We start from the raw sequence: 26,638 nt of genomic DNA, 5'->3' as shown, positions 1-26,638 counted from the left end.
GGTCGAGGACATAAGCATGGCCTCTTACGGTCGGGATATACGGAATACTCCCATGGAGTTTGCCATCGTGGTGTGTTTGAACTCATCTTTCCCTCATATGCGTGTCATGACATGACTAGGATACCGCCTACCCAACACAAGCCATACCACTCAGAACTATGCAGTCGCATGTCCTTTCCAAAATACATGACCATAAGAACGTATCATACTTATCTTCCATATCCTTTTTTCTTACTTTTCTCTTCCACAGGCGTGTCGTAGAGATTCTACAAGATGCTGGATTTCGGTGTAAAGTTCCCGAGCGTGATTTGGACCTTGGAGGAAAAGATGATTTCAACGTCTGGGCCAGTTCAGAACCAATACAAGGACCCGTCTACCCGCCACGGCTACGCGTCGAAGACGCTGAGGAACTGGACTCGCTGGACTCGTTCCATCTGACCTTCGCAGGTCCTAGTGTGATACCCCTGCACCAATGGCTGGCCGAATATCTTCCCAATCAGTACAAAGACTTCATGGCACTCTTCTTGATATACCTATGGTCTCAAGGGGTCGAATTTCCGACGACTGCTCTCGCACTGATGACAGCACGCTACCATCAGGTATGTTGTCTCTTTCGTCCTATTGTATTGTATATTAATTCTTCGCCAGGCTAGGGATAACATGCGGCCCCTTTTTCAACAGAATACGACCATATGTTGGGTCCCGGCCAATTTCTATAATCCTATAGACGGGGTGTGGGAATCCAAGTGGGAGGGTGTTCGGCTGCCGGGTACATCTAACTCTCCTCACGAAGCCGCCAATTGGAAAGCGTTGCATTTTCTGGAGATGTTGCAGTAAGCGCGTTTACCTCCCTGTGAATTTCCACTCATCGCTTTCAGATACTGGCGTAAATCTGACATTGCCACAGACACTATGGTTTCTGTGAGAGAAGGAGGCGCGAGTGCATTCATTCCCCGCCCTGGATATACGCTATCTCCCAACAACCCAGCTCCGTTGTGGCAATTCAGTCCTCTTGTCGTCCAAGATCCGGTTATTCCTACCCACGTACGAATAGGCAATCCTACCTTTGCACCAGCTCACGCATCGTTTTGTGTCCGTAGAATCACGCATGTACGGTCAGCAAGAGCGAGATCAAGCGTTTTGCATATGCCTGCAAAAGGGGTGTCAACACGTTGTCGGAAGGTAACACTGTTGAAGACTTCTTTTTCCAGCGCAAGGCAATGGATCCATCTAAAGACTCTGAGTACGATCGAAGAATGCAGGAACCGGATAACGAGGACTGGCTTTCTTCCTTGAGCCAAGAGGCAGCGGAAGAACCTGAACGCTTATTCGGTAATGATGGATCATATGGTGCTCAGCCTCAAGCTGCAGCATCTCTTCGCTCTGGTTATGCACCAAGGTCACCACCTTCGCCTCGACGCACCTACAGCACCCGATCTTATTCAACTCAGCTGACACCGCCTGGTGGTGTTACCAAGTCAATCCTACGGCAACGAAGAGAAACAGTAAAGCGTGTGCAGAACATTATCCGGCAAGAGTACGGGAATATGTACTCTGTTGAACAGTTCGGCAGCACACGCTATGGCATTTCTTCTGCAAATAGCGACCTCGACCTAGTTCTCATCGTGGGTGTCAAATTCTCTTTTCACAGTATTCTCTACTAATGCTTTCATCGTTTTCAGGATCCCAAAAGACCACATGGTGCCTCACCAAAGCAAGCAAAACCACGCGGTGGTAAGCGTATATACCGACGACTTTCAAACAAAGCTCACGCATCATAGGCATATATAGAATAAAGTTTGTTCTGTTCTCTCCCACCTGACCTTTGTGCTGATGGTGAAAAAAAGACAGGTTGGTGCTCTATTGAGGAAGAAAAAGTATCACAATGTCTCCGTTATCGATAGTGCAAGTGTTCCAATAGGTACGCTATTCTGGCTGATCGGCCGTTCAAGCCTTACCCCCTTTACCCTTTCTTGTGCACAGTAAAATTCAAGGACCCGATTACGGGAATGGACTGCGATCTAAACATTAACGACAGACTGGGGCTACACAATTCCGACATGGTGAAGCGTTACTGCGAATTGTCTCCGCTCTTGCGACCGATGGTGCGGGTAATCAAAAAGTGGGCCAAACCGCTCAAGTTAAACAGTCCTTCCATCCGCTCAGGAGGACGTGTGACGTTCAGCAGCTACGCTCTTACTTTGATTACCATTGCTTTTCTCCAGGTAAATTTAGTCCGTAACTTTATCATGCGATGGCTGACATCGTCCAGACACATCGTCTATTACCCAATCTTCAAGAAGGCGTACCTCCTTTGAGCGAAGAAAATCAAGATGGTCTCTTTTGGTTTAAGGGGAAGCCGTGTAATACCAAGTTCAATATGGCTGAAGGTTGGGTACCTCCGGAACAAAGAACGGTGGAAGAGGCGATGCTAGCTTGGTTCAGGTTCGTGAATTGGTCTTTCTGGGTTCTCGATCTCAAACGTATAAGCAGATATTGGGGTTTCGAACATGACTACACTGCAAACACTCTCGTCTCTATCCGGGCTGGTGGTATCATAGAAGGATCAGACTTCTCTTGGGATGACAATGAGAAATTCAAGAGCATGTCCGAGGCAAAGTGGCGGGAGGCGTGCTTGATGTTGAAAGCTGAAATCAGAGAACTATCGGCTTCTTGTCGCAGATCCATTCATTATCACCAAAGTAAGTTGATCTGTTATATGCAAATGCTTCACCTCATTCGGCTTCTTAAGAATGTCACAGGCAACATCCAGCCCGTCAGTTTTTCCGTTTTCCGAGCTGAATGCCAGCTTGCCTTCAAGAAGTTGTTGCTTCCAAGATCGCCGAAAGTGGAAAAAGGCAAAACCCGCAGTTACTCCTGCATCGGATGATGGCATTGAATCTGTCAGGTCCAGCTGTTGATCTCGAAAGTAACCCTCTCCGCGATGACGATTTAGGCGATGAACCTGACATACATTCACTGGCTGACTCGATAATGCCCCCGCCCAAGAGCAAAGGACCAACGCGGCCGGTGGATTTTGTGTTGGAGGAGACACGAGTGAAATGGATTGTTCCTCTCCCGGACGATCCTTTTCTGAAAAGGTATGCGTTTCTAGAAACGAACTCAAATATCGTTGCGACGCAAGGTCGCAAGACATCTGAGTTTGAAGAGTACCACCGTCAGGAAGAAATCGAGAAGACTCGACACACTTAATTATCTATATACATTGTATCACTAGTATTCCTTGATTAATAACAAGTAACGGTAACGGTCGATAGAATTGTGAATGTGCTACTTTGATGATCATGAGGCTGAGCAAGATAGGACGAATATGGTGCGGGATATGACCAATCACTCCGGGGCCATATCCATCGGCGCTCGGACTTACATCCATCTTCAATCACAACAACGACACGAAAGCCCGCTGGCGGCGCTTACTCCTTCTCTACTCTCTATCACCATCATCGATTCGTGTAGCTGTCTTCCATTTACGCCACGATGTCTTGGAAACTCGGAAAAAGTATGTCTGCAGCACCCCTTGGAATATACGGTCTCATTATCCTTTGCATGTAGAATCCAAGGACAGCAAGGAGAATGGGGTCATCTCAAGATCTGTCACTCCCATACCCTCTCGACCTACGACACCGAAGCCACCTATGGGATCTGATCAGTTCAGGTCTGGTATGCTAACCATCCGTATCTTCTCAGGTATGTCGGACTATTTGCAAGCCATATCTGCGAGCCAACGCCCTTCTCAGGACGCGGACTTTCTTTGCCTCCCAATGTACCCGTTCCGGATGTCATACAGAGAGCACTGGAATCGACACCTCCCATCCGGAGATCGACTAGCAACAGAGAGAGTATGCAGCGCAAACGTTTCTGGTGGCTCCCTTATGTGGTTCTGGAGTTTGACAAGAACGAGATTCTCATTGATGCTATGGGTGGTGATTTGGCGAGCCCGGTGTGGAACTACAGGGCGGATTTGTGAGTTGTCGCCACTCTGTTTTACTATCCCCTTTGAATACCCGGATAGCGATGTCTCACGTACTTCCAATATTTCCGTCTCTGCTTACTTGCGTACGGCACCCGTACAAGGACCAGATGATATGGGAAATGACCTTCTTTTGGCTCGTGTTGACCTTACGCCAATGCTGGATGGTCATGTGAGTCTCCTACTATTTTATGCATATATCTCTTCCTTGCTCAGACTTTTTCTCGCAATAGCACGCCTCAGATCAATGGTACATTGCTACAGCTGGCGCCGGTTCTTTCCATCTCAAGATCGATTTCAAACCAACCCGCAAAGAGCCCTCACGATCGAAGCCTTTGACCTTCTCAAAGTTATCGGGAAAGGCAGTTTCGGCAAGGTCATGCAGGTCCGGAAGAAGGACACGCAACGTATCTACTGCGCTCAAGACCATTCGCAAGGCGCATATTGCCCAGAGGCCTGGGGAGATTACCCACATCCTTGCAGAGCGGACGGTGCTAGCATTAGTCAACAATCCGTTCATTGTGCCCCTCAAGTTTTCCTTCCAGAATCCGGATAAGCTCTATCTTGTCATGTCATTTGGTGAGTTGATGCGTTATAAACGGGGCGACGACTGGCTGATTCAGATTATGCCTACCGTCAGTCAATGGCGGAGAATTGTTTTACCATCTACAGAGAGAAGGCAAATTTGACCAGGACCGTAGCCGTTTCTATGCGGCAGAACTTCTTTGCGCACTGGAGCATTTGCACGGCTTCAACGTTGTTTATCGGTAAGTCTAACCTATATCTGTACATGATGTCATGGAGTGCTCACGGGGACGCGATAGGGATCTTAAACCAGAGAATATTCTCCTGGATTACACTGGGCACATTGCGTTATGTGATTTTGGTGAGTCTTGGTAAGGTGCTTGGCAAGTTTTGCTCACTAATGACTGTTGGATAGGTCTTTGTAAACTCAACATGTCCGAGACGGAAAAAACAAACAGTAACTATCATCACTCAGCTAAATCCGGTATTGGCGTTGATCTTGATCCCTGTCAGCATTCTGTGGCACTCCGGAGTACATTGCTCCCGAACTCCTCGAGAGTCAAGGCTACACCAAGACTGTTGATTGGTGGACTTTGGGTGTATTACTGTATGAAATGATGGTGAGATTTTCCATGACTTTTGGATTTGATTACTGAATGTAGAGCTTGGAATAGACTGGCCTCCCGCCATTCTACGATGAGAATGTAAACACAATGTATCAGAGAATTCTCACTGATCCGCTTCACTTCCCACCTGACATGTCTGCGGAGGCGAAGAGTGTTATGACGGGACTGCTGCAGCGAGATCCGTCTCGGCGGCTGGGGGCGAATGGAGGCGAAGAAATTAAGAGGCATCCATTTTTTGCGAAGTATATTGATTGGAATAGGTGGGTCCATCCTGAAGCACCGCTACTCTCCAAACTTATATGTATTGCAGGTTGTTGGCAAAGAGATACCCGCCGCCATTCAAGCCGAGTGTTGTATGTCACTCTTCGTTTTGACATTGATATCAGTTTTGATGGTTGAACAGGAATCTGTGCTTGACGTTGCCAACTTCGACCCCGATTTTACGAACGAGGAGGCGCAGGATTCGGTTGTCACGGATTCCGCCCTTTCCGAGACTGTTCAGGATCAGTTCAGGTGCGTTTGTTGTCGCTTGAAACCTGTACATGTTTGACCCTTTATCCAGGGGCTTCACATACAATCCGGCAAATGAGCACCTAAGCGAGAGCGTGAGCTATTCCAACGGCATGTAAGGAGGAAGGTCCTCTCCCGAGAAGAGTTTTTTTTCTTTTTGTTTATGTTAACACTGATTGATACCCACCAAAAATGATTTCACTGTAGAGTGAATAGTTAGCTTCGCTTCGTTCGCTGTAGACACTTTTCATTGCTTGTCGTATTTAAACAGGCGTCTGGAACCACCTTTTGTAGGATATGGAATGTACGTGACTACATATATGACACTATCCTGTAGTTCAACAGTAAATGTACATCATTTTGTGGAAACAGGGTATCAATGGGGTAGAAAAGTATGTCTATAACAATGTAGCCATGTTAATAACAGAAACGAAGCCGCCGAAGTAAGTAACCTGGGGAATGCCCGTCCCCGACACCGTAGCACAAGGCTTACATCCCATGATGAGTTCAGGTGAGCTCACCATATTGCAAAAACTCGCTATCACCGCGCTTGTGATTGCTGTTGGAGTTATATGAAGCGGAGTATCGTGACAGGGCCATTTCGAACACATGTCTGTGTCCGTGGGATTTTTCGATAAGTACGAACCGGAGAGTAAGGAGTGCCGTGCTGAGGACTACAGGGAATGAGGGATTATGTAGAGTTACGAAGATGTTGACGTACACAGCAACCATTCAATCCAGACAAATGCCTTGAGCGCCTGAAGATTCTTGCACCACGAGCGCATGCTTGAGAAGTTCTCTGGAATGGATCCACAGGAAAGGGGGACGTTTTGCCACCGGGAGGTAGAGAATGCATTGAATGCGAGCCAAAAATGGACATGATGGTGAATGCGGCGATCTCAAATGAGGGTTTGGATGTGAAAGAGGGGGCGCCTGGAAGAATAAGGTCCAGGCACAGCATCACCGCGAGGAGGACAAGCGATATTAGGGAAAGAGCGAAGGGAAAGATGTCTGCGACGTCTGATGGATAATTAGGTGATATTTTTGGTACTCAGTATAACCACCCACAAAACCATTCTTGGAATTTGTTAACCTGGATCGAGAGGCCGAGCACGATGGTGCTAACGAGAAGAAGGAACACTAATAAGTATATGGTATGGAATATTAATGTATTCAATATCGCTTCTTGAGCCGAGAAGGAAACTCACGATGGGCTAATAGCTTTCTCTTCCCTACAGAGGAAAGGGGAGGTGAAGGCATTGCCTCAGAAGAAAGAAAAAAAAAAGAAGAAAAGAGGTCGAGGTCAACTCGAGTGAAAGTTGAAACAGAAAGCGCGTAGTCAAGGTTTCTGATCATCGCGATCGAGCGACAGCAAGTGGCTGTGAACGGCGGTAATTAAATTCAAATTTCGGGCGGGAAAGCGGGCCGTAACGGTTAAGTGACGGATCTGGGGATGTCAAGAGAAGAGAAGAGCCACCAGACCACTCCACGAGACGACTACCAGAACCACATTCCTCCGTGCTTTCTCCCTGCCTCAAGATGATTGACTTCGCGGGACTCTACGCCTTGTGCGTCTCCCACTTCTTGATGCTTTTTCGACGTGTCTTCGTACCAACAGCTACCCTTGGTGTAGGTGTTCTGAGCGCCCCGAGTGGCTTTCCGGCTACAGGAAACGGTCTCTGGTATACGACTACTGCTGGCACTTGGTCCAAGAACTGGTTGCCTATTGGCAATGGCTATCTTGCTGCAATGGTCCCCGGAGGGACGCGTGTGGAGGTTACCCAATTGAACATTGAGTCTCTGTGGAGTGGTGGACCATTTGCTGATCCTGTATGTTGCGGCTATTGCTCTCCGATCTTATTTTCTGTTGTTTTCCGTGAGCTGACGGTCATAGACGTACAATGGCGGGAATAAAGACCCGTCACAGCAGGCTTCGCTGGCAAATTCGATGCAGCAAATCAGGGAAACCATATGGACGAGTCCAATTGGCGAGATTGGAAGTGAGTCTTCACCGCTTATCCCCCGGATCCGCCCAAATAGCGCCTACAGACGTTGATGTCCTCGGTGTCGATGCTGGGGCGTATGGTATATTCTTTGTTCTTCTTTGTAAATATTTCCTTTACTGAAGAAGATCCAGGATCCTATGCTGGTGCTGGACATCTCATCACAACTCTCAATATCAGCGACGGTGGAACAACAAATTATTTTCGATGGCTGGACATCGACCAGGGCGTCGCTAGGACTTCGTGGACGCAAGACGGTATTTCGTACCTCCGTTCATCATTTTGCTCCCATCCGAGCAAAGCATGCACTCAACATCTCACCACAACGAGTAACTCGACTCTCCCAGCCCTGTCGTACGCGTTCACCGCCTCCCTAGAGAGCGGATTGCCACAAGTGAACGTATCGTGTCTCGATGGTACAAATAACGCACTTGTTGTTCGAGGCGTTGTTGCGGAACCAGGAATGGCATATGAATTTATCGCGTGGGCAAAGACCGACACAGGTGTCACGACGTGTATTCCGAGCGCGACAAACGCGACTCTTGTCGTGAAGGGAGCCAACGAGGCCTGGATCTCGTGGATTGGAGACACCGAGTTTGACCAGGATGCCGGCAATCAGGCGAACGCGTTCTCTTTTAAGGGTGCCGATCCGCATACGAAGTTACTTCCGTTCTTCAACAAAACTTCTGCGGTATATGCGAATATCTGGAAGGAGCATCTTGATGATTATACTGCGCTGATGGGCTCCTTTACTTTGGACCTGGGTCAAACCGTCGATCTGGAGAACCCGACCGATGTGTTGAGAGCGGCGTATCAGGTCGGCGTTGGAAATACTTACTTGGAATGGCTAGCATTCAATTTCGGGAGGTACTTGTTGGCAGGCAGTGCAAGGGGACTGTTACCCGCGAATTTACAGGGCAATGGGCAGATGGCTTGAGTAATGCTTGGGGAGCGGATTATCGTACGTGCTTTTCGGGGGGTAATTTGGAATATTTGATCTTGACGGTGCGCAGATTCCAATATCAATATTCAGATGAACTATTGGGTTGCTGAAGCTAGCGGAATGGATGTAACTGCATCATTGTTTGACTACTTTGAGGTGATTCGTTCCCCTTCGATTTGTGATACCTCTTGTTGACAAGTTTAATAAAGAAAAACTGGGCGCCCAGAGGAGCTATCACGGCACAGGTCTTGTACAACATATCCCGAGGATGGGTAACTCATAATGAGGTAAGATGATCTGCTTGCCAGTGTATGCGATGTAGACTGACGGATTGTCATACGCAGATGAATGTACGCGTACAGAATCGTCATGAGAATATAACACTGAAACCCGCATGTAGATTTTCGGTCATACGGGAATGAAAGCGGGCTCTGCACAATGGGCTGATTACCCTGGTCGGTCTTTTCTTCTATATCCCATCGTTCCTGTTTGTTCTGATATCCGAAGCAGAATCGAATGCGTGGATGGTGAGTACTGGCATCTCTCATGCGAAGAAAGGAAGGTTTAGTCTCAGAAATAGATGGTTCACGTATGGGACCATTTTGATTATACCCAGGACGTAGCGTGGTGGCAGGCGCAGGGGTGGCCGCTGATCAAGGTAGCTTTCCTGCGACCTCAGGTTAAGTTCAACGGTTAACTTGTACAGGCCGTCGCTGGTTTCTACTTGGACAAACTGATTGAGGACGAATACTTCAAGGATGGAACGCTTGTTGTAGCTCCGTGTAATTCGCCGGAACAAGTGCCTATTACGCTCGGTATGTTATTTATATAAGTATACAGCGATTAGTTGCTGATACTTCTATAGGTTGTGCTCACGCACAACAGCTGATCTGGCAGCTATTCAATGCCATAGAGAAGGGATACCCGTTCTCTGGGGACCACGACCCGGAATTTTTGGCAGAAGTACTGGACAAACGGTCGAGGATGGATAAAGGTATCAAAGTAGGAAGTTGGGAGCAACTGCAGGAATGGAAAGTCGAGAAAGATTCACCAACAGATACCCATAGACACCTTTCACATCTGATTGGGTTGTATCCTGGATATGCGATCGGGGCTTTCAATGACTCGGTTTCGAACGTGACGGCGGAGCAGGCATTAGCTGCTGCAAAGGTGAGCTTGATCGCAAGAGGAAATGGGACTGGACCGGACGCGGACGCGGGCTGGGAGAAAGCATGGCGTTCTGCCTGCTGGTCGGCCTTGAAGAACGGGGAACAGGCGTGGTGGGAGTTGACTGTGAGGTGCAATTTCCCGCGATCATTCTGTTTGGCTGATACCGTTCTTGCAAGTACACAATCGATCGAGACTTTGGCCCAAACTTGTTCAGCTTGTACGATCCGTCGAGTTCGGACCCAATTTTCCAGATCGACGCGAATCTCGGTCTCCCGGGTGCTCTCATGGTTTGTCTTTTGTTGAATTCTTTCCTTTGACCTCACCAACTAGTATAATTTCATTTTGCAGAACATGCTTATCCAGTCGCCTGATGTTGCTTCTTGGAATGATACCTTGATCATCCAGATTTTGCCTGCGTTACCGCAGGCGTATGCCGCAAGAGGACGCGTGACTGGGGCACGCGTCAGAGGCGGGTTGAATGTTTGGTTTGAATGGGCAGACGGGCTTGTCGGGAGAGTAGATGTCAATATGGCAGATGTGGGCACCTTCAGTGCAGGTAGGAAGGTGCGAGTTGAAGTAGGTGCGAACGGTGATGTCAAGGGTGAATTTGTACTTCGGAATGGGGGAAGTGTAACGTTGAATTGAAGATTTTGATTATATGTACTGTATGGGTAGGAGCGGTCTGGATGTGTACTAACGACGTGTAATGCATTTACTAAGTACAAATGCAGTGTGAGACCCAGACAACGGTGGAACTAAAATAACAATGCAGCATCCGTAACTGAGAAATTTACCCACTCCCGAATCTGCTATCTTGTAAGGAGAAAATCATAAAATTCGTCAATGTCACATAACCAGGGTTCAAATGTATGACACCAAGTCGCCATGAGCGATAATGACCCTGAAACAACGTCGTCACTAGATAGACAATCATGAACGAAGGCTCCCAAGCCGTAAAGGATAAATAAAAGAACAAATAGTCAGTTGCACTACAGGCCGGAGACCTTCTCACACTGAAGACTGCGTGAAGAAGCATTGTGTGTGTAACCTAGTCATGCCTTTGGTGTCACGGTGGTGTATCTGACGTGGATGGCACGTTGAAAGAGATAGGCACACCTAAATAACTTTGCAAATGCGTCCAGAATGATAAATATTGCGGTAAGGAACATGCGAGTGGATAGAGCGAATAACAGTAACTCAATCGTCTTCAATAACGATAACGTCGTCCTGATGACTACTTCGCGTGCGTCTCTTGTTCCTTGAAGGAGCGTCTACCTCCACTGAGGCCTTTCGCTTCTTGCGAGGGCGTTCTGGGGAATCATCATCAGAAATCACGATAAGTTCGTTATCTGTCACCGGCGTAACAGGCGCCTTTTCTTTTCCCTTTCCTTTCGGAGCGGGTACTGCGGCGGGCGGAGGTGGTTTGGGTTGCGCATACAGCTGTGTCCAACGACGAGCGGTGTCATCGTGGAGCTTGCGATTGTGAACATATTGTGAAGCAATTCCTGGAACTGAATGCATGTAAGTGCCAGATAGAGGCTAGAGGCGTCAGCATACCGAGTGGGTCCCCTGTAAAACAATTATCAGTAGATGACAAGCATATTTAAATGACGAAGCGTACTGGGATTAGGATCCGTCAATAGCGATGACAGAGACAGCATAACCTTAAAAAGGGATAGTGCAGGCGACCAATTATTCTTTAGAATGTCGATGCATATATTCCCTTGATCTGAAATCTGCATACAACATGCAGTGGCCAAGGGGAACGAGGAGTGGTGTGGCTCACGTTCATATGATATATCCTGTCAGTATATCAGAAAAGTGTGTAGATATAGTGCATTCGGCGTACCTCGTCTTGAAAACAGCTCTCGGTGCTGTGAATCTAGCCGGCCATTAAGAAAACCGGTTGAATCTCGAGCAAAAAGGTGACACACGGATAATCGTTGGCAAGAACAATATCAACGTCGAACGATCCTCCTTCGTACACGCTACCCTCGGGTCCAGGTAAAGATCCTTTCCACAAGTGCAGGTCATCCGTCGGGGCAAGCTTAATGTCACCCAGGTCCTCTTTTTGGACGTCCGCAATTTCGCGATGGATGCGTTTGAGTGTCATCTGCTACGGGTGAGATCATGAATGGTGATGCTGTAAGGGCGGCGTACGGCGGAGGTGGTGGACGCCATGACTGGCGACGGTAATAAAAGAAGAGTTATTAATATTATTGAATGAACTGGTACACCGGCAGGGGGCGATTTTGAGACTCCGCTTGAACTCGTTTCAATGCTAACTTCGTATCTCTCTCAGTATCTCTTACCTTGAGGTAAATTATTTTTTCACTAGCTTGTTGCATTTTGTGAAAGTACACGGATGTGAAGTGTAAACACTTTCGGTAAGGGGTAGGGAGGCGTGAGTAAGACAGAGTGTTGGTGGTACTTAAACTGTACGGGATCTGGAGTCTAGGCTGAGGACTCTGGACGCGTAATAAACATGTGCAGATGCACGATGAGAGTCATGAGACGGGAACAGAGATTGGACACGGGGTCAGATATAGGGTCAGAAACAGAAGCGCACTGTAGAACCAGTATATGTGAGAATTTCCAGCCGCGTTTGGGATCTGCAGGCCTCTGTTGCTCTCAGGAGATACCCGTACTTAAGCGAAGTCGCCGACGGTGTAGAACAAAGGCCGCCTTCGTGGGATACATAGCATAAGGCGGTATAACTATGTGGCGGGGTCACGTTCTCCTGTTGTTGCTCGAAGAAGCGAAAGTAAAATAGCCGAAGTATCAGGTAGAAAAGATACTCCTAGTATAGGTTTCGATTTGAATCGGTCATGGACGCAGCAAGCGTAGTCAGGACTGGTCAGTACATCGAGCCGATCCTTCAGGGTTCCCTCGTTGGCGTGCCGAATATCCATCTAGCACCTCAGAAGCAAGACGTGACATGACTTGAAACGGCGAACTCGGAGTCTGACTCTTAGACTGGAATCCAGAATATTTCTGTTTGGCTGAAAGCCAGGTGAAGGCGGTCAGGAATATCAGGTCGTTTTCTATACGATGATTCCAGTCGGTATTTATAACTTACAAATGTTTAATTCCAAACTGCACAATTAAGTACTCCGCCTAATCAATGCGTCGGATATCTCCGACTGTTTGTCCAACATAGAGAGAAAGGAATTTTTTGAGTTTCTGCCGAATGCTGAGTGGGAAGTTGGCGAGTCTTCGAGCAATGGGGAAGGAGCTCTAGTTTCCTACCTATAGATATCAAAAGAACTCGTCAAAGCCCTATTTCACTTTCTGGCAACTGACCCGAATTTGTAACGGTAACATTCCAAATGACTGGTGAGCGTCCCTATAGGCTCGACCGCAACTTGACGACCGCGGAGACGGTGCCTCTCCCGACGGCGTTCATTTTATTTTCATAGCGGTATGGAAGGAGATATTCCACGTTCTAGCTTTGTCCGTGTCACTGTTGTGCCGTTAAGCGGAGTAACTAGCTGCGGGTGTGGTGAGTACGATGGCATAACATGGGAAAGAAAGTGGACTGAGTAAAGCTCACCAGCAACGGTAGACTGAGCATAATGACTGAACGAGTGTCGATCTCTTAATTAGGAAGATCGCGCCATCGTCGGTGATCACAAGCAATATGAAGGGGGTGTTTCCTCCGACGATGAGATTGAGATTAAAATTGAGGTCCAGATCGTAGTCACGACCACAGTGCACCCGGGCGCGTGCACCAGGACAACGCGTATACGCATCAGTTTCGGGATAAGTGGATATATCGCACGGCAGTTGCTCGGCGCGAGGTTTCAGCGCGTATAAAAGTCAATATCGATGAGCGTCAACTTCACCATTCGACAATGCTCAAACTCGGTGCTATTCTCCTCGCTCTTGGATCCTCAGCCCTCGCTGGCTACGTCCAGAACGCCTCTGGAACCGCGTCTTTCACCCACTACTCGGGCTGCTCGTCGCCTGGTGCGTGTGGTCCTTGTTGGATCGATTGCGCGCTTCGTTGACTCACATTTGTACGCAGCTTGTGGGAAGACCGCGACAGGTTACACTGCTGCGATGAACCAGCTCGCGTTCGGTGCCTCGTCGGGTTTGGGCGCTGGAGACGCGTGCGGCAGGTGTTTCGCGATTACTGGTATGAAGTTTCTGCGTTTCATTCGTATTACGTTCGTTTGTCTGATTGAAGGTGATTGGTGTAGGCTCGGCAGACCCGTACAGCACCTCGTATACTGGACCTTTCTACTCGATCGTCGTCAAGGTGAGAATTTAGAAGAACAACCTTTTTATTTGATCTCTAACACGAAGACCACTGCAGGTAACCGATCTTTGCCCAGTCTCTGGAAATGAGGTGTGGTGCGGACAGACACAATCGAGCTTGACCAATGACTATGGCATGCCATTCCAGTAAGTTTTGTTCGCCAAAGATCATTAGGCTTCGATTAACGATCCGTCCTTGCAGCTTCGACATCTGCGAAGACACTGGAGGATCGGCCGAGTTCTTCCCCTCGGGCCACGGCGCATTGACTGGAACATTCGAAGAGGTTGACTGCTCGGAATGGACAGGTTCTGACGGTAGTGAATTATGGAATGGAGCTTGCTTGGACGGAGAGGATGCGGACTTCTGGCCCTCTATTACAGGTTGCGGTAACCAGGGTACTGCTCCGTGAAGGAGAGTGGTACGGCTGCTGCACGAGAGCCACAACATATTTAACTTCATGTCCTGGTGATATGCTTTAACAATGCTTCTTGGTTATCTTTCTCAAAATTTCGAATCTGCTCCTTGAAGCAAGGTCGTTCTGGGACCCTCCCAGGGTACCGTTAACTTACCTTTGATCACAAGCCAGTCTCTTTGAATGTGTAAGATCACATGCTGGGAAATCAGGCAAACAGACGGATTGATGAGTGATCGATATCAGTAGCTGGTCTTGAACGTCGAAGCAGTAGAGACGAGATGCATAAACCGAGAGATTCAGCAAGAAAACAAGGGAGGTGATGGCCGAACGTACTTCGCTTTGTGTAACAACGTCGCGATGGTGTGTTGGTGCTGATGCTGGTAAGAACGGCGGAAAAGATCCAATAAGGGCCGATGAGGGACAACTAAAGGTATAGTCGAGCGCAAACTCGACAATATTATAAGCGTCGGAGTATAATATGATACAATAAAACCGTCCATGAAAGCCCAGACTAAATATATCACAAGGTGCTATGTCTTGAAGATGACAATCAACACCAACAACACGAAGATGAGTACTCCGATTGTCACCGTTGAGCCTAAAAACCCAGAGTCAGTTCAAAAGAGAAGTCAAAAAAGAATAGAAGCTCGCCATTTCCTTTCACGCCCTGAGATACCCTCTCTAAGCTCCTCCTTGCAGTGCTTAGCCTCGAATGTGTTGTATCAAGATCCTCATCAAGTCCGTCAAGGAGCTCGGTATGGGTATTCAATTCCGAGTTTATCTGCAAAGAAACATCCCTCTGCCTGTTTATTCGAATGTGATAATGCGTCAAGGTGGTTATCTTGGTCTAATTGATGGAATACAAGATCAATAACGGCTGAATAACTCACAACGATGAGGACATACCATCTATCAGCCGCCGTTGCTCCTGCAACAGTATTCCAGCCTCTAAATCTGGGTCTGGGTCGTCCGTGTAGGGTGTATAGACCTGCTCTTGTGACTTGCTTGGTGTTGGCGGTGGTGGCAGTTCTCTTTCATCTTCGAGACTATGGACACGGTAAGATCACACGAAATAGAGAACTACAATGATACTCACCTTTGTCCACCAACCATCCCTCTCATTCGTTCGTACTGTTGTCTCAGTCCATTGACTTCAGGTTCGCTACCTAATTCACGTATCCCGTCCCGCAGGGCTTGCATATTCCCTTGAATGCGCTCATCGTGTGTTGCTGCAGCGTGGGGAAAGCGTTGACGTTCAAGGATAAGCGAGAGGGTCTGGGTAGAGAGGGAGGTTAGTTTGTTTATGGATGACATCCGTGGGCGAAAACAGGGAGAGGGACGGGAAAAAAGAGACGGGAAGGTGGTGACCGGCTGTTGGCAGTGAGAGTACCGTCACGTGCTGTTCTCAGACTTAAACCGGCACCGCCATCGACGACGACGATGTACGGCAAGGCACCACCACTACGCCAAGATGGGAATACTCATGTGGACGGGAACAGTTACCGGCAAGTATAGGATAAAAACAAGTCGACTGCGAATGCCATCGATTCCATCGATAAGATGACCCTTCCCCGGCTGGCAAGTGCGCTCGTCACTGAGTCGCTCGTTGCTGCGACTTACAGCGATATCAATGGCAACAAGACGGCGACATTATCGCTCAACGGAACCGACCTCGCCAAAATCCCATTAGTATGCAAACCAATCTTATCTGGAAACGATATCAAGCTGCTCGACCCCCTTGACATTAATCCATCTTACACTGATGCCGACCTAGTCAGGATATGGTCGCAATTCTCATCACTGTCTGGACTATCAGAGGAGCTAAGCGCCTCCATCTTGGCAGAGTTGGTGAGCGCGTCGGAATGGTTTGCGCGAGATACCAGCGATGGTAGCGCCTTCCCGATGCTCTCGTCACCAGCGATTGCGTGGGAACAGTCGGTGAAGGGCGGGCACCCGACGCATCCGATGCATAAGACGCGTGCTTCCCTCCCGCCCCTGCGCCTCGACCCGTCGTACAACCTTCTCCACCCTCGCCTGAGGCTGATCCACGTCCCCCCTACATCTGTCCTTGTAACTGGGGCCTATCACGACCTTATCATCCCCTTTATTGCCCGTTTCCCGGTACATACAGTTCCAGATGGATACATTCCTGTTCCCGTGCACGAGCTTCAGATCGCCCATATAGCCACTAACTTTCCCGAAGCAGTGATACACCCACCAGCTGTTTCTTACCCAGTCGAGGCACAACAGTCTCTAAGGTCAATAATTGTTCCAGGTCTCAATAACGGACTTCATTTGAAGCTACCACTGGGTATCAAATTGACGAGCGCTGTACGCACCATTTCACCAGCATCAGCGTATCTCGGACCGCGTTTTTCTGCCCAGATAATCCCCAAACTCACATATGATCGAACTATTCTAGCCGTAGCAGAGGAGCCTGTGTCGCTCATTGGCACACATCCTGACCCTCTCGTTGCTCGACATCTTGCGTGTCTCATCCGACAAGACCATACCGTCAACTCGGGAACCATCGACATCGTCTGCACTGCCCTCGTCGATACTTCCTCCCCACAAGCCATTTTCGGTCTTTCTACGAAGGAATCACGCGTCACCTGGCTCTCCACTTACATTGATGTCCTCCTTCGCGCTTTTCTCCCGCCTCTGCTCATCAACGGCGTGGCATTCGAATGTCATCCTCAGAATGCCGTCGCCCGTTTCTCATCCGAAGCCCCTCACAAACTCGTCGGCTTCATTGTCCGCGATTTCGGTGGATTGAAGATACACCCTACTACTCTTCTTGCTTCCATTCCAGAAGCAGACCTTTCTTTCGTTCACCCCACCCATTCCATCTTAGCCGAGACGATAGATGCGGTCTGGACGCGGATGTATCATACTGTCGTGCACAACCATCTCCAGCAGCTAATACGCGTTATGGGTCTTCATGCAGGTGGTGAGGGATACGAGCTGTTTCGCGTGCATCTTGCAAAGTTTGTTCCTTTGACACATCCGTGGTTCACTCAGCCGTATGTGGAAGGAAAGTGTTTCATGCGCATGCGTATGCAGGGCATGGATAGATGGGTGAGCGATGTAGTGTTTAGACAATTCTCTTTTGCTAACACGTCCGTAGCATTTACACGGGCCGTTCCCGAATCTTGTGCTTTTCCGAGGAGAGGAGCTGGGTATAGTGATGGGCAAAGGAGATGGGCAAAAGGTTGAGAAAGCTGACGGACAGATTGAAGTCACATCCCTTGGCGTATCTAGTTGGGTCAAAGTAGCATAAGCTTCTTTGGATACCTCCTCGTCCCTTTATCTTTAAATACAACTTCTTATGTGAACCTGCATCCTGCTATGTATATTATCCCTAGAATTGTTATATGGAAGTCGAAGTAAAGTAAGGAGATTTGAATTTGAATTCTTATTCAACTATTAGTTCGTTGCCCGTCACTCGAGGCTATAGGGAAAAGTTGAAAGGACTTTAATAGGAACGTAGCATTATTTGTACTTATTTATTTCTGAGGCCAATGTCGTCCCGGGACCGAAACCGAAACCGAAACCTTCGAAACCTTTCTCGGGGTTTCTCCTTCTGTCACGTCCTCCGTCCTTACCTCCGCCTTCGTTTATCATGCCGTCTCAGTCTACGCTGAGCAAGGAAGAGAAGGACAAAGTGAAATCCGCTATTCCAGCCCCCTCAAACAAGATTTTCTATGCCACGCTTGCCCGAGTCTACTACGCTTACCCGCAGCCGGACGAATGGTCGTATTCTGGCCTTCAAGGCGCTCTTGCGCTCACCAAGAACAACTCAAGTGGCGCGCTTTCATTTAGACTTGTAGATTTGAGTGGTACAAGAGGTGTTATATGGGAACACGAATTCTACGATGGTCTGGATTACTTTGCCGACAGAGCGTTCTTCCATTCATTTCCTGGCGACGTGAGCGCTTCCTCTCCCTTGGATTAACATTATGTTTACCATTGCTTACTCCTTAGGTCTCTATGATTGGATTTGTGTTCTCCAATGAGTCGGAAGCCAAAGATTTCTGGAAGAAAGTGCTCAAAAAGAAGGATGAGAAGCGCAGTACGTGGTTATCGCGCATTTCCAATGCGATAGCTGTTGACTGCTCTTCCATAGCGCCCAAGCCTGAGACAGAGAAGAAGAAGAAGAAGAAGACAAACAAAGGGGGCAAGATAGACAAATCCATGATTTCAGGACCAACGTCCGGATCGTTTGTTCACGTTGCGCATATGGGCTATGATTCAGAGTCCGGCTTCACTTCGAAGGGAGTCGACCCATCATGGACAGCTCTACTTGGGCAGCTCGAGAATTCGGGTATCGACAAGGAAATGATAGCAAAGGAGATGGACTTTATCAAGGACTATGTACGTTCACATCCTCAACAGCAGCCAGCAGTTGCGAAGGAGCCTAAGAAACCGAAACCGCCACCACCACCGTCACGGAAAGCTCACGGACAGAATGACAGTATTAGTGCGCCACCACCACCGCCACCATTACGAGGACGCCCTCAACTGCCGGCAGCTGCCCCTCCACGCACGCCACAGCCCCCGGCCCGCCCACCACCTGCTACTACAAGTGCACCACCGCCACCCCCAGTCCGCCCGCCAGTCCGAGCAACTCCGGGACCGCCTCCGCCCCCGGCCCGGCCAACGAGCTCAGTACCTGTCGCTCCTCCTCCTCCTCCGGTCCGGCCTTCCCCTTCTCCAGCACCACCGCCGCCAACAGAAGGTGCTCCTATTTCTTCTCCCCCTCCTCCTCCCCCTCCGCCGCCACCGCCGCCGCCACCACCTACAGGAGGAGCTCCTCCACCTCCACCTCCACCTCCACCACCGCCTCCTCCGCCTCCATCTGGAGATCCTCCACCTCCCCCACCACCTCCAGCTGTTGGCGACGGCGGAGTGGTCGCAGGGTTACCTCCTCCACAACCTGGACGCGGAGACCTTCTCGCTTCTATTCAAGGAAAAGGTATTCATTCCCTTCGGAAGACAGATTCCAATTCTTCGCCGCCGTCTGGTTCGTCTCGGGGAGAACAAGTTGCTACCGGTGCGGCCGTGGGTGCTGCTGCTGGAGCTGGAGCTGCTGCTGGAGGTGATTTGACGTCTGCATTGGCTGAGGCACTACTAGCCAGAAATAAGAATATGGGAGAGAGCGATGACGACGACGACGACGATGATGATGATTGGGACTAATTTTTACAAGTTGTTGTTCTGCACTGGATAGTAATTTGCTAGACGACGCATAATGCTAAGTACCCTTATTTTGAATAACTAGCCCGCTACAAGGAATACATGCAGAAATGATGGTGCTGTTTTTTATGACGACTAAATTCAAAAGCCACAATTTCTTTTCTTGAAGTCACTTTGCATTTTGCCTCTACGGCAACGTCTCCATCCTCATCAATTTGAATGAAAAAACCTTTCACGTATTGATACGTTTCTTGATATAATAAAATGTAGTTCATTTATAAAGACTACCTTACCTGTGACTCAGACTGTACATTGCAAATTGAAATATATATATAATAGTATTGAATATCATGCTCAAATAGCTTTCACATGTAAGTGACCCGAGAGGCGCGACGATCGACCGCGACTCTGATCCGAGCTTGGAAGTTGAAAGTTGAAACGAACCTCATCGCTACTCCTCCAGTACCATGTCGCATCTATCACAAGCAAGTGACTTTAACGCTCGAGCTCTGCCCCCGAAACCTTTCTCTGCGGCTGATTTACCTGAAGTTCATGCTGCATTCAACCTTTGCCTTAGTCTCGAGGCTCGTGCCCCTCTCGTTCCTCTCCCTCATCGAAATCATCCCGCCGTCGTTGTCTGCGCGCGTGTGTTGGGATTCACTCTTATAGAAGCCCCGTCTGACGATGGCCGGGATCATATGGCAAATTCCATCAACAGTGGTAATAACGACAAGACTTTACTCGCCTTGGGCAAGAACTACATCGAGCGTTTGCTTCGCGTATGTGAGTCCGCGTTTGCAATGCTTTCACGCCAGGTATGTTAACTGCATCGTAGTCAAATCTGCAAAGGGGCGAACACCTGCTCCGTCGGAGCATCCCTCTCGTCCGGATCTCGATGATACGCAGGAGGCTTTGCAAATACATTCTCCAGCAAGCATCTTTGAATTATAGCACTGCAAAGCAAGCGGTGAGTCTATTGGGAGTCTTTCATCTCTCCCGCTGTACTCAAGAATAGATAGGCTCTTGTTCGTGACGGTTTTCATTGCATGATCAAAACACACCTATATGAGGACCAGTATTTCGGACGGAATGAGTCCACCATCGTTGCCCAGGATCCGGAATGTAATGTAAGTACCCTCAGGTGCGTCCATATACTCCCGGAGGGTCTCAACTCGGATTTAGGAAGTATTGAAGTCCCGACTGACAAAGTATGTTTCTGATAATTGGATTCATATGAAAATAACTCATGAACTCTGTATAGTCTATGATGTATATGTTTGGTATACATATGGAAGAGCTTAATGGCGCTGGGATTCATCGATTGGAGAACATCCTCACGTTAAACCCTTCCTTTCGTGACTTTTTTGATCAGCTGGGTCTGTGGCTTGAAGCTGTGGTATTTAACCTGGTTACTTAGTTGCAATATTTCTCATGATACGGCATAGGATAACCAACCGAACACATATACCGTTGTGTCCACTTGTACCAGGTGTACTTCAGCGCCTCTCACCTCGCACTGTTACCTTCACTACACCCGATCCAGTAGCTCTACCACTACCCAGCCCCGCTTATCTAGCTATTCATGCTGCTTGTTGTCGTGTCGCTCATCTGTCGGGAGCTGCTGAGTATGTGGAAAAGGTTCTTCAGGAGGAAGAAGAGATTCGCGAACAGGTAGGAAGCATGTGTGTTCTTGCGGAAGATGGGTCATCGATGGATCTTCTTGAGCGATACATTGCTGTCCATGTCGTATAAGATTTTCATCGTGTTCTTTTGCTATACTAGTATTTTTTGACCCTGTTGTATAGGTACAGTTCATAGAGACTACAGTTTTAACATTTAGTGGGTCCCTGTAATCGACGCTGATTCCTACGTACCGGATGTCAAATTTACCCAAGTCAAGATATGTTTGTCCGATATGCTCCTTCGATGGTTTCAATTGCCAGGGGAAGTATGTTTTCATACAAGTACCCGATGGTCGTAGCGGTAAGGGCAAAGCTTAGTACATTTATTTCCCGTATTTTTAACCCAAAAGCAACTCTCTTTGGCCTACATAGCTTTCAGTAGGGTCAAGGTAAGCAAGGCTTCTTTCGAACTGACTCTCGCTGCAGTATCTTTACTGGACTTAGACGAGTCGCTAGTGTCACTTGCGTATAACACTACAGTGCGAGACTGTATCTTCAAAGTTTCCCTGGTGTATAACTATATGTCTAGAAAATGTGTGGTTCAACAAGAGGCACCTGTTTCGTTGAAATAGTTCTGGACGTGGTTCAAAACACATCGGGATGTCTATTATTTAAGTTTTGGCCTCTATCAGCCGCGCGCTTTCCACCAGTCATCCACCATCGTATCGACATCATATTCATACTGCACATTGTTGTCCTGGACGATGCTGCTACGCTTTCCGGCCATAGTGACCTTCAGCGCTTCATCCCTCGCATGTTGTTCAGGCCCGTCAGGGAGATGTAAAGTATTCTTATCCTGCCAACAACCATCAGCTGTGGCCATTGCACGAGGAGCCCGGAGGTATTGATATGCTTCCAAGAGGGCGGGTATCTGATCCTTGCTCGTGAGGCGGGCGAATAAGTTGCCGAGGACTGCAGCGTCTTCGATCTAGAATAAGGTCATTTAAAGTTACGAGGAGAAAGAATGAGGAATACGTACGGCCATAGACGCTGCTTGAGCTCGGTACGGCTGTGGAGAGAAAGAGCATGACGACAACCTGAAGGATCGGGAAGACATCACTTACGAGCATCGGATGACAGGCATCTCCAATAAGAGCAATACGCCCATCCTTGTGCACCCAGGACTTGAGTGGGGACTGGAGAACTTTGAGCGATCCCACAATACCAGATGGTATGAGGTTCAGTAGTTTGCCGACCCTTGGATCGTGGTCAGCATTTTTATCAGGAAAAAACATGAAATTTTACCGAGGTTCCCAACCAGAAAACTCTTTCTTCATCTTTTCGATATCTCCTTGTCGAGTCCATGGAACGGCTACGTCCTCCGTCTCGTCCGGATGCAACAGAACAAGGTTGTAGTCATCCATGCCCTAAAAGCATGCATTGTCAACCGTTTTACTCTCAAGAATATTGGAAGACACACTATAGGATACAGAACTAGGTGGCGGTCGGGTCCTAGCCAGACATTGAGTTGTGGCTTTTCCACGAAAGGACGAAGGTCTGGGTCTAGCATCATCTTCTTCGCGTCAACGATAGCCCGGAACGCTGCGTCTCCGCTTCGTACAGCAGGCGTAGGCGAGCCCACTACTACGTTTCGCGTTAGACTATTAACGCCGTCAGCACCGATGATCATGTCTGCTTCGATGACCTCGCCCGTGTTTAGGGTAACGGAAGTTGTGTCGGGGTCGATAGACGCAACTTTGGTATTGAAGCGAAGGGTTGTGAGAGGGGCGGCAGCACAGTGAAGTATGTCGACCAGGTCTCGTCTCTTAATTCATCACAAGTAAGCGGCGTGAAAGTCTACGACAGCGAGGGACTAAGTGCTCACGTGTACATTATAACATGGACTGCCATATTCTTGATAAGGAAAGTAAGCCAGCTGCTCGCCATTGTCAACTGTGAGGAGAATCGGTTATAAAGAATAATCTCGGCCGAGAGAGACGTACATCGAAAAAAGGACATAAACGCAGGTAAGACTCCAGCCTTTTCCAAGGATGGTTTGAGACCCCACCGAATGAGAAGGCGCGACGTGTCTAGACGATAGATAAGTGACTATCACACTAAAAGTGATTGTTAGAAGCTCACTAGGTCCAACTTGAATCCCTGCACCAATTTCTTGAAGATCGGTTCTACCTTCCAGTACCGTGACAGTATGACCGGCTCTGGACAAACAGAGTGCAGCACAGAGACCAGAAATTCCTGCTCCGATGATAATAATATTCAATCGGTATGGGGCGGTTGCCTCATTATCGAGTGTAGAATCCTAAAAGATGACGATCTTGGTTAACGGGGCTGATATGTATGTGAATAAAACGTTGCACAGACCACGACTAAAGAATCAGACATTGGCTGTGCTGCTAGTTGCAATGAGGAAGAACGAAATGAAGTTCATCACTTTATGTACTCAAAAAGGACCCGACGCTCGGGACGGTATCCAAACCTTGTGGACGTGGTCAATGTGAGCAGCTTAAAATATAACCGTGCATAGTAAGAACATTTAGTCAAAATGAAGATGCAGGCTGTATATAGCCGATGAGTTTTGACTGGTATGTGCTTTCATACCCTGGATACGACACATCAATTAACCTTGAGTGGGCGAATATGCGCGGTGATATGGTGGCAATGTATTTAGCCGGCCGAAGGAAAATGAAAAGTAGACCAAACTTGCGTGCCGGCGCGTCGTATTATGCTGGAACAGAGGCAACGTGACAAGATGTACGAGTTCGTCTTGATATCACCCACGACCCTCGGTTTTGCAAGCAAGACACTGGCGATTACCTGAAAATCCCTAGCGCTACATGCATATTCCAATTTGCTGAGCCGAGTGCCATCAGGGCTGTCGATGCTACGGACCATGGGAAGATTTTGAGGGATGTCCATGGTGGGCAGATTTGACTAAGAAGTTGCGTTTTCCCGAACGCAGTAGATTTCGGCCCAGGAAATGGTATATATACGTCCCATAGTGCTTAGCACGTTCGACACCGAATATACATCACGCTTTAGGAGCATCGAGCGACGCGGTAGACAGGACTATTGCGTGGGCTACATCGAAGCTCATAACGAAGGAACCCCTTGCAATGTCATACGCGTCGTCCGTGTCAAGGTAGTTGATGTCGTGCAGGAAGGTAGAAGTGGACTGTAGCTCCCTGGTCCCATGCGATCAAAAAAAATGTGCAGTCAACACCGGCCGCAGTACAGAGGTTGCTAGAAAATAAGAAGCATCCTGACACAAGATAAGTGTATCTGCTGATCATGAAAACAAGCAGCCACGAACCGGTAAACCAGTTTCATACTCGTTGAGCAAGCCATCCTCGGCGTCTTAATTTTGCACCAGGGTGAAATTTGCGTGTCACGCAAAGCTCCGCCCTTCATTGTATGAGCTACAGGCACTGCTGATATTGAAGATCAGATAGAGGTTACATTAAAAGGTAAGAAATAAACTGACCCGTCACCTGAGGGGGGCCTTCAAACACGAGCGATTTCGGCTAGGCACTGTAGGCAGGCCTCGCGATTTCTTCGTTGGATAACATCTTCACTCAGTGTTTCAAGTCTATATAAGAAAAGAGTATCGATTCCTGGGCCAGGCAGCTGGGCTCATTGGAATGCTACGAGTGTCTGGCTGAACGTCGTTGAACGAGTCTATGTCAGGTGTGCCCTCGTGCACCGCCACCGCGTGCACTAGTCACGGTCACGGGCCTTTAAATTCTTCAAATCGCTCTCATCAACGCGCCCGTGACCCAGGTCCCAAGACATGAAGAATGCAATATGAAAGCTGATAGTAGTGACAAGATTCAGGTAATTCTATGTGTCGTAGCAGCGCAGAGGAAAACAAATTCACAAAAGCATTACTAGGCCCCTATCCTCTCGCATCTACCACAAGCAAGTGACTTTACTGCTCGAGCTCTACCTACGAATCCTTTTATTACACCTGATCTCCACGCTGCATTCAACCTCTGCCTTGACCTCGAATCTCGTGCTGTTCCCCTCCCGGATCCAAGGCATCCTCCTGCCGTTCTCTGCGCCCGTGTATTAGGATACACTCTTATAGAGGCGCCTTCTCGTGATCACTTGGCGGGATCCATCAACAAACGTAGCTCTGATGACGATCTTCTTGCCTTGGGTAGGTACTATATCTGCCGCTTATGTGAGTATTCGTTTGTTGTGTTTTCACGCTGTGTTTACCAACTGTAACCTAGTCAAAGCTGTCAAGGGGCCCACATCTGTTCCGTCTGATAGCCCCTCTCCTCCGTCTATCGAATACGAGCAATCCTCTCTCACTATAAAGGAAGTCGTGAGTTACACCGGTGTCTTTCATCTTTCCCTGCTGTAATTAAAAGCATGGCATAGGTTCTTCTTCGTGACGGTCACCACTGCATGCTCAGAACAGACTTGTATGACATCTCTTATGTCGAACAGAATCCGTCTATACTCGAGGCACAGAGCCTGAACTGGGCCTTCAGTTCCCTCTACTGCACGTATATATTTCCAGAGTCGAATTTAGGAGACGGTGCCGAGCACCCATCTGACAAAGTACGTTTTCGATGATTGGACTCTTTCATATCAATGACCACTTCATAAGCTTGAATGGGCTGCCTCAGTGTGGGCTGCGATGCATATGTTTGGTATGGAAGAGCTCAATGGTGCTGGAAATCACCGATTGGAGAATGTCCTCACGTTATGCGATGTCCTTCACGAGTATTTCGGAAAGTTAGATGTATGACTTGAAGCTGCGGTATATAACATAAATTTCTTGGTCACATTATTTCTCACAAAACCGCACAGGATGGCCAACCGAACACATATGTCGCTGTGTCCACTATGTTCGGTTTAATTGGACGCCTCCCAAGTCGCGTTGTCACTTTTACTACGCCCGATCCGAAAGCTCTGCCGTTGCCCAACCCTGCTTATCTAGCTCTTCACGCTGCTTGTCGTCGCGTCGCTCATATGTCGGGTGCTGCTGACTATGTGAAGAATGCTCTTCAGGAGGAAGAAGAGGTACGCAACCGGATTGAGACGATGGGTGTTCTCGCTGAGGACGGGTCATCCATGGACCTTTTTGAGCGATATATTGCTACTGTCGGGATTCTGTGAGCCTTCCATCGCGCATCTGCATAAGATACTAATGACAAGCCACGGTTAATAGAGATTACTACGACCTAGCTGAAAGACGCTCATTCATCTCGTATTAGCTTGCCTTCATCTACGTAGAATGAAGTTCGGTATACAGGCTCGTGCAACCTGTGATTGGTTCACTTGGAGGTCGCATGACCTCGCGACATATACACTCTGCACTTGACACGCGTAGGAGGTGAGGACCCC

At 48.4% G+C, this 26,638-nt stretch overlaps 12 protein-coding genes across 12 annotated transcripts; 8 read left to right on the top strand and 4 right to left on the bottom strand.

Annotated features, from left to right (window-relative positions):
• Positions 1 to 1,041: 1,041 nt before the first annotated feature.
• On the top strand, positions 1,042 to 3,295 carry EV420DRAFT_1007345 (uncharacterized protein). The gene is made up of 8 exons (XM_060465290.1): positions 1,042 to 1,625; positions 1,683 to 1,734; positions 1,782 to 1,797; positions 1,848 to 1,921; positions 1,984 to 2,225; positions 2,273 to 2,445; positions 2,494 to 2,702; positions 2,753 to 3,295. Exons 1-8 carry the CDS (start codon positions 1,221 to 1,223, stop codon positions 2,800 to 2,802), a joined length of 1,221 nt encoding a protein of 406 aa, XP_060325000.1. The 5' UTR covers positions 1,042 to 1,220; the 3' UTR covers positions 2,803 to 3,295.
• EV420DRAFT_1722730 (kinase-like domain-containing protein) lies at positions 3,011 to 6,041 on the top strand. Its single transcript, XM_060479782.1, has 13 exons — positions 3,011 to 3,520; positions 3,574 to 3,708; positions 3,759 to 3,984; positions 4,034 to 4,163; positions 4,225 to 4,570; positions 4,632 to 4,758; positions 4,816 to 4,877; positions 4,932 to 4,973; positions 5,030 to 5,136; positions 5,191 to 5,402; positions 5,453 to 5,495; positions 5,546 to 5,655; positions 5,705 to 6,041. Exons 1-13 carry the CDS (start codon positions 3,499 to 3,501, stop codon positions 5,769 to 5,771), a joined length of 1,629 nt encoding a protein of 542 aa, XP_060324999.1. The 5' UTR covers positions 3,011 to 3,498; the 3' UTR covers positions 5,772 to 6,041.
• EV420DRAFT_1007069 (uncharacterized protein) lies at positions 5,911 to 7,078 on the bottom strand. The gene is made up of 4 exons (XM_060465289.1): positions 6,861 to 7,078; positions 6,721 to 6,792; positions 6,374 to 6,672; positions 5,911 to 6,326 (listed from the first exon to the last, which is right to left on the bottom strand). Exons 1-4 carry the CDS (start codon positions 7,006 to 7,008, stop codon positions 6,051 to 6,053), a joined length of 795 nt encoding a protein of 264 aa, XP_060324998.1. The 5' UTR covers positions 7,009 to 7,078; the 3' UTR covers positions 5,911 to 6,050.
• On the top strand, positions 6,924 to 10,493 carry EV420DRAFT_1574802 (Six-hairpin glycosidase-like protein). The gene is made up of 15 exons (XM_060474432.1): positions 6,924 to 7,220; positions 7,286 to 7,482; positions 7,547 to 7,652; positions 7,702 to 7,737; positions 7,790 to 8,539; positions 8,572 to 8,616; positions 8,669 to 8,754; positions 8,808 to 8,885; positions 8,999 to 9,053; positions 9,109 to 9,125; positions 9,179 to 9,256; positions 9,305 to 9,413; positions 9,464 to 9,891; positions 9,945 to 10,055; positions 10,117 to 10,493. Exons 2-15 carry the CDS (start codon positions 7,402 to 7,404, stop codon positions 10,411 to 10,413), a joined length of 2,277 nt encoding a protein of 758 aa, XP_060324997.1. The 5' UTR covers positions 6,924 to 7,220; positions 7,286 to 7,401; the 3' UTR covers positions 10,414 to 10,493.
• A 185-nt stretch (positions 10,494 to 10,678) lies between these two features.
• On the bottom strand, positions 10,679 to 12,010 carry EV420DRAFT_1574786 (ubiquitin-conjugating enzyme/RWD-like protein). The gene is made up of 7 exons (XM_060474431.1): positions 11,929 to 12,010; positions 11,703 to 11,881; positions 11,618 to 11,650; positions 11,555 to 11,570; positions 11,390 to 11,504; positions 11,326 to 11,337; positions 10,679 to 11,279 (listed from the first exon to the last, which is right to left on the bottom strand). Exons 1-7 carry the CDS (start codon positions 11,947 to 11,949, stop codon positions 10,966 to 10,968), a joined length of 690 nt encoding a protein of 229 aa, XP_060324996.1. The 5' UTR covers positions 11,950 to 12,010; the 3' UTR covers positions 10,679 to 10,965.
• Positions 12,011 to 13,348: 1,338 nt separating this feature from the next.
• On the top strand, positions 13,349 to 14,690 carry EV420DRAFT_1006793 (endoglucanase V-like protein). The gene is made up of 5 exons (XM_060465288.1): positions 13,349 to 13,737; positions 13,796 to 13,906; positions 13,971 to 14,029; positions 14,087 to 14,175; positions 14,231 to 14,690. The coding sequence occupies exons 1-5, from the start codon at positions 13,623 to 13,625 to the stop codon at positions 14,436 to 14,438; spliced, it is 582 nt and encodes a 193-aa protein (XP_060324995.1). The 5' UTR covers positions 13,349 to 13,622; the 3' UTR covers positions 14,439 to 14,690.
• Positions 14,691 to 14,974: 284 nt separating this feature from the next.
• EV420DRAFT_1622763 (uncharacterized protein) lies at positions 14,975 to 15,758 on the bottom strand (the record flags this gene model as incomplete). Its single annotated transcript, XM_060475851.1, has 4 exons — positions 14,975 to 15,042; positions 15,096 to 15,247; positions 15,335 to 15,490; positions 15,541 to 15,758. 4 exons carry the CDS (start codon positions 15,756 to 15,758, stop codon positions 14,975 to 14,977), a joined length of 594 nt encoding a protein of 197 aa, XP_060324994.1.
• A 79-nt stretch (positions 15,759 to 15,837) lies between these two features.
• On the top strand, positions 15,838 to 17,868 carry EV420DRAFT_1340322 (IucC family-domain-containing protein). Its single transcript, XM_060468924.1, has 2 exons — positions 15,838 to 17,522; positions 17,572 to 17,868. The coding sequence occupies exons 1-2, from the start codon at positions 16,005 to 16,007 to the stop codon at positions 17,722 to 17,724; spliced, it is 1,671 nt and encodes a 556-aa protein (XP_060324993.1). The 5' UTR covers positions 15,838 to 16,004; the 3' UTR covers positions 17,725 to 17,868.
• Positions 17,869 to 18,016: 148 nt separating this feature from the next.
• EV420DRAFT_1631344 (actin regulatory protein) lies at positions 18,017 to 19,991 on the top strand. Its single transcript, XM_060476145.1, has 4 exons — positions 18,017 to 18,372; positions 18,429 to 18,516; positions 18,550 to 18,818; positions 18,840 to 19,991. The coding sequence occupies exons 1-4, from the start codon at positions 18,067 to 18,069 to the stop codon at positions 19,641 to 19,643; spliced, it is 1,467 nt and encodes a 488-aa protein (XP_060324992.1). The 5' UTR covers positions 18,017 to 18,066; the 3' UTR covers positions 19,644 to 19,991.
• A 116-nt stretch (positions 19,992 to 20,107) lies between these two features.
• Positions 20,108 to 21,392, top strand: EV420DRAFT_1768324 (uncharacterized protein; the record flags this gene model as incomplete). Its single annotated transcript, XM_060480964.1, has 6 exons — positions 20,108 to 20,419; positions 20,476 to 20,607; positions 20,660 to 20,848; positions 20,902 to 21,036; positions 21,086 to 21,122; positions 21,184 to 21,392. 6 exons carry the CDS (start codon positions 20,108 to 20,110, stop codon positions 21,390 to 21,392), a joined length of 1,014 nt encoding a protein of 337 aa, XP_060324991.1.
• Positions 21,393 to 21,775: 383 nt separating this feature from the next.
• On the bottom strand, positions 21,776 to 23,745 carry EV420DRAFT_1006725 (uncharacterized protein). The gene is made up of 9 exons (XM_060465287.1): positions 23,645 to 23,745; positions 23,405 to 23,582; positions 23,266 to 23,352; positions 23,148 to 23,215; positions 22,743 to 23,087; positions 22,568 to 22,689; positions 22,387 to 22,519; positions 22,302 to 22,331; positions 21,776 to 22,250 (listed from the first exon to the last, which is right to left on the bottom strand). The coding sequence occupies exons 1-9, from the start codon at positions 23,663 to 23,665 to the stop codon at positions 21,951 to 21,953; spliced, it is 1,284 nt and encodes a 427-aa protein (XP_060324990.1). The 5' UTR covers positions 23,666 to 23,745; the 3' UTR covers positions 21,776 to 21,950.
• Positions 23,746 to 25,084: 1,339 nt separating this feature from the next.
• EV420DRAFT_1768322 (uncharacterized protein) lies at positions 25,085 to 26,621 on the top strand (the record flags this gene model as incomplete). The annotated part of the gene is made up of 7 exons (XM_060480963.1): positions 25,085 to 25,114; positions 25,172 to 25,463; positions 25,516 to 25,610; positions 25,667 to 25,849; positions 25,899 to 26,033; positions 26,102 to 26,395; positions 26,453 to 26,621. 7 exons carry the CDS (start codon positions 25,085 to 25,087, stop codon positions 26,477 to 26,479), a joined length of 1,056 nt encoding a protein of 351 aa, XP_060324989.1. The 3' UTR covers positions 26,480 to 26,621.
• Between the last annotated feature and the right edge of the window lie 17 nt (positions 26,622 to 26,638).

The sequence above is a fragment of the Desarmillaria tabescens genome (assembly GCF_030435595.1).
Source record: "Desarmillaria tabescens strain CCBAS 213 chromosome Unknown EV420scaffold_55, whole genome shotgun sequence".
Lineage (NCBI taxonomy): Eukaryota > Fungi > Basidiomycota > Agaricomycetes > Agaricales > Physalacriaceae > Desarmillaria > Desarmillaria tabescens.
The sequence above is the reverse complement of the archived record's forward strand: the minus strand, read 5'-3'. Positions and strand labels throughout refer to the sequence as shown.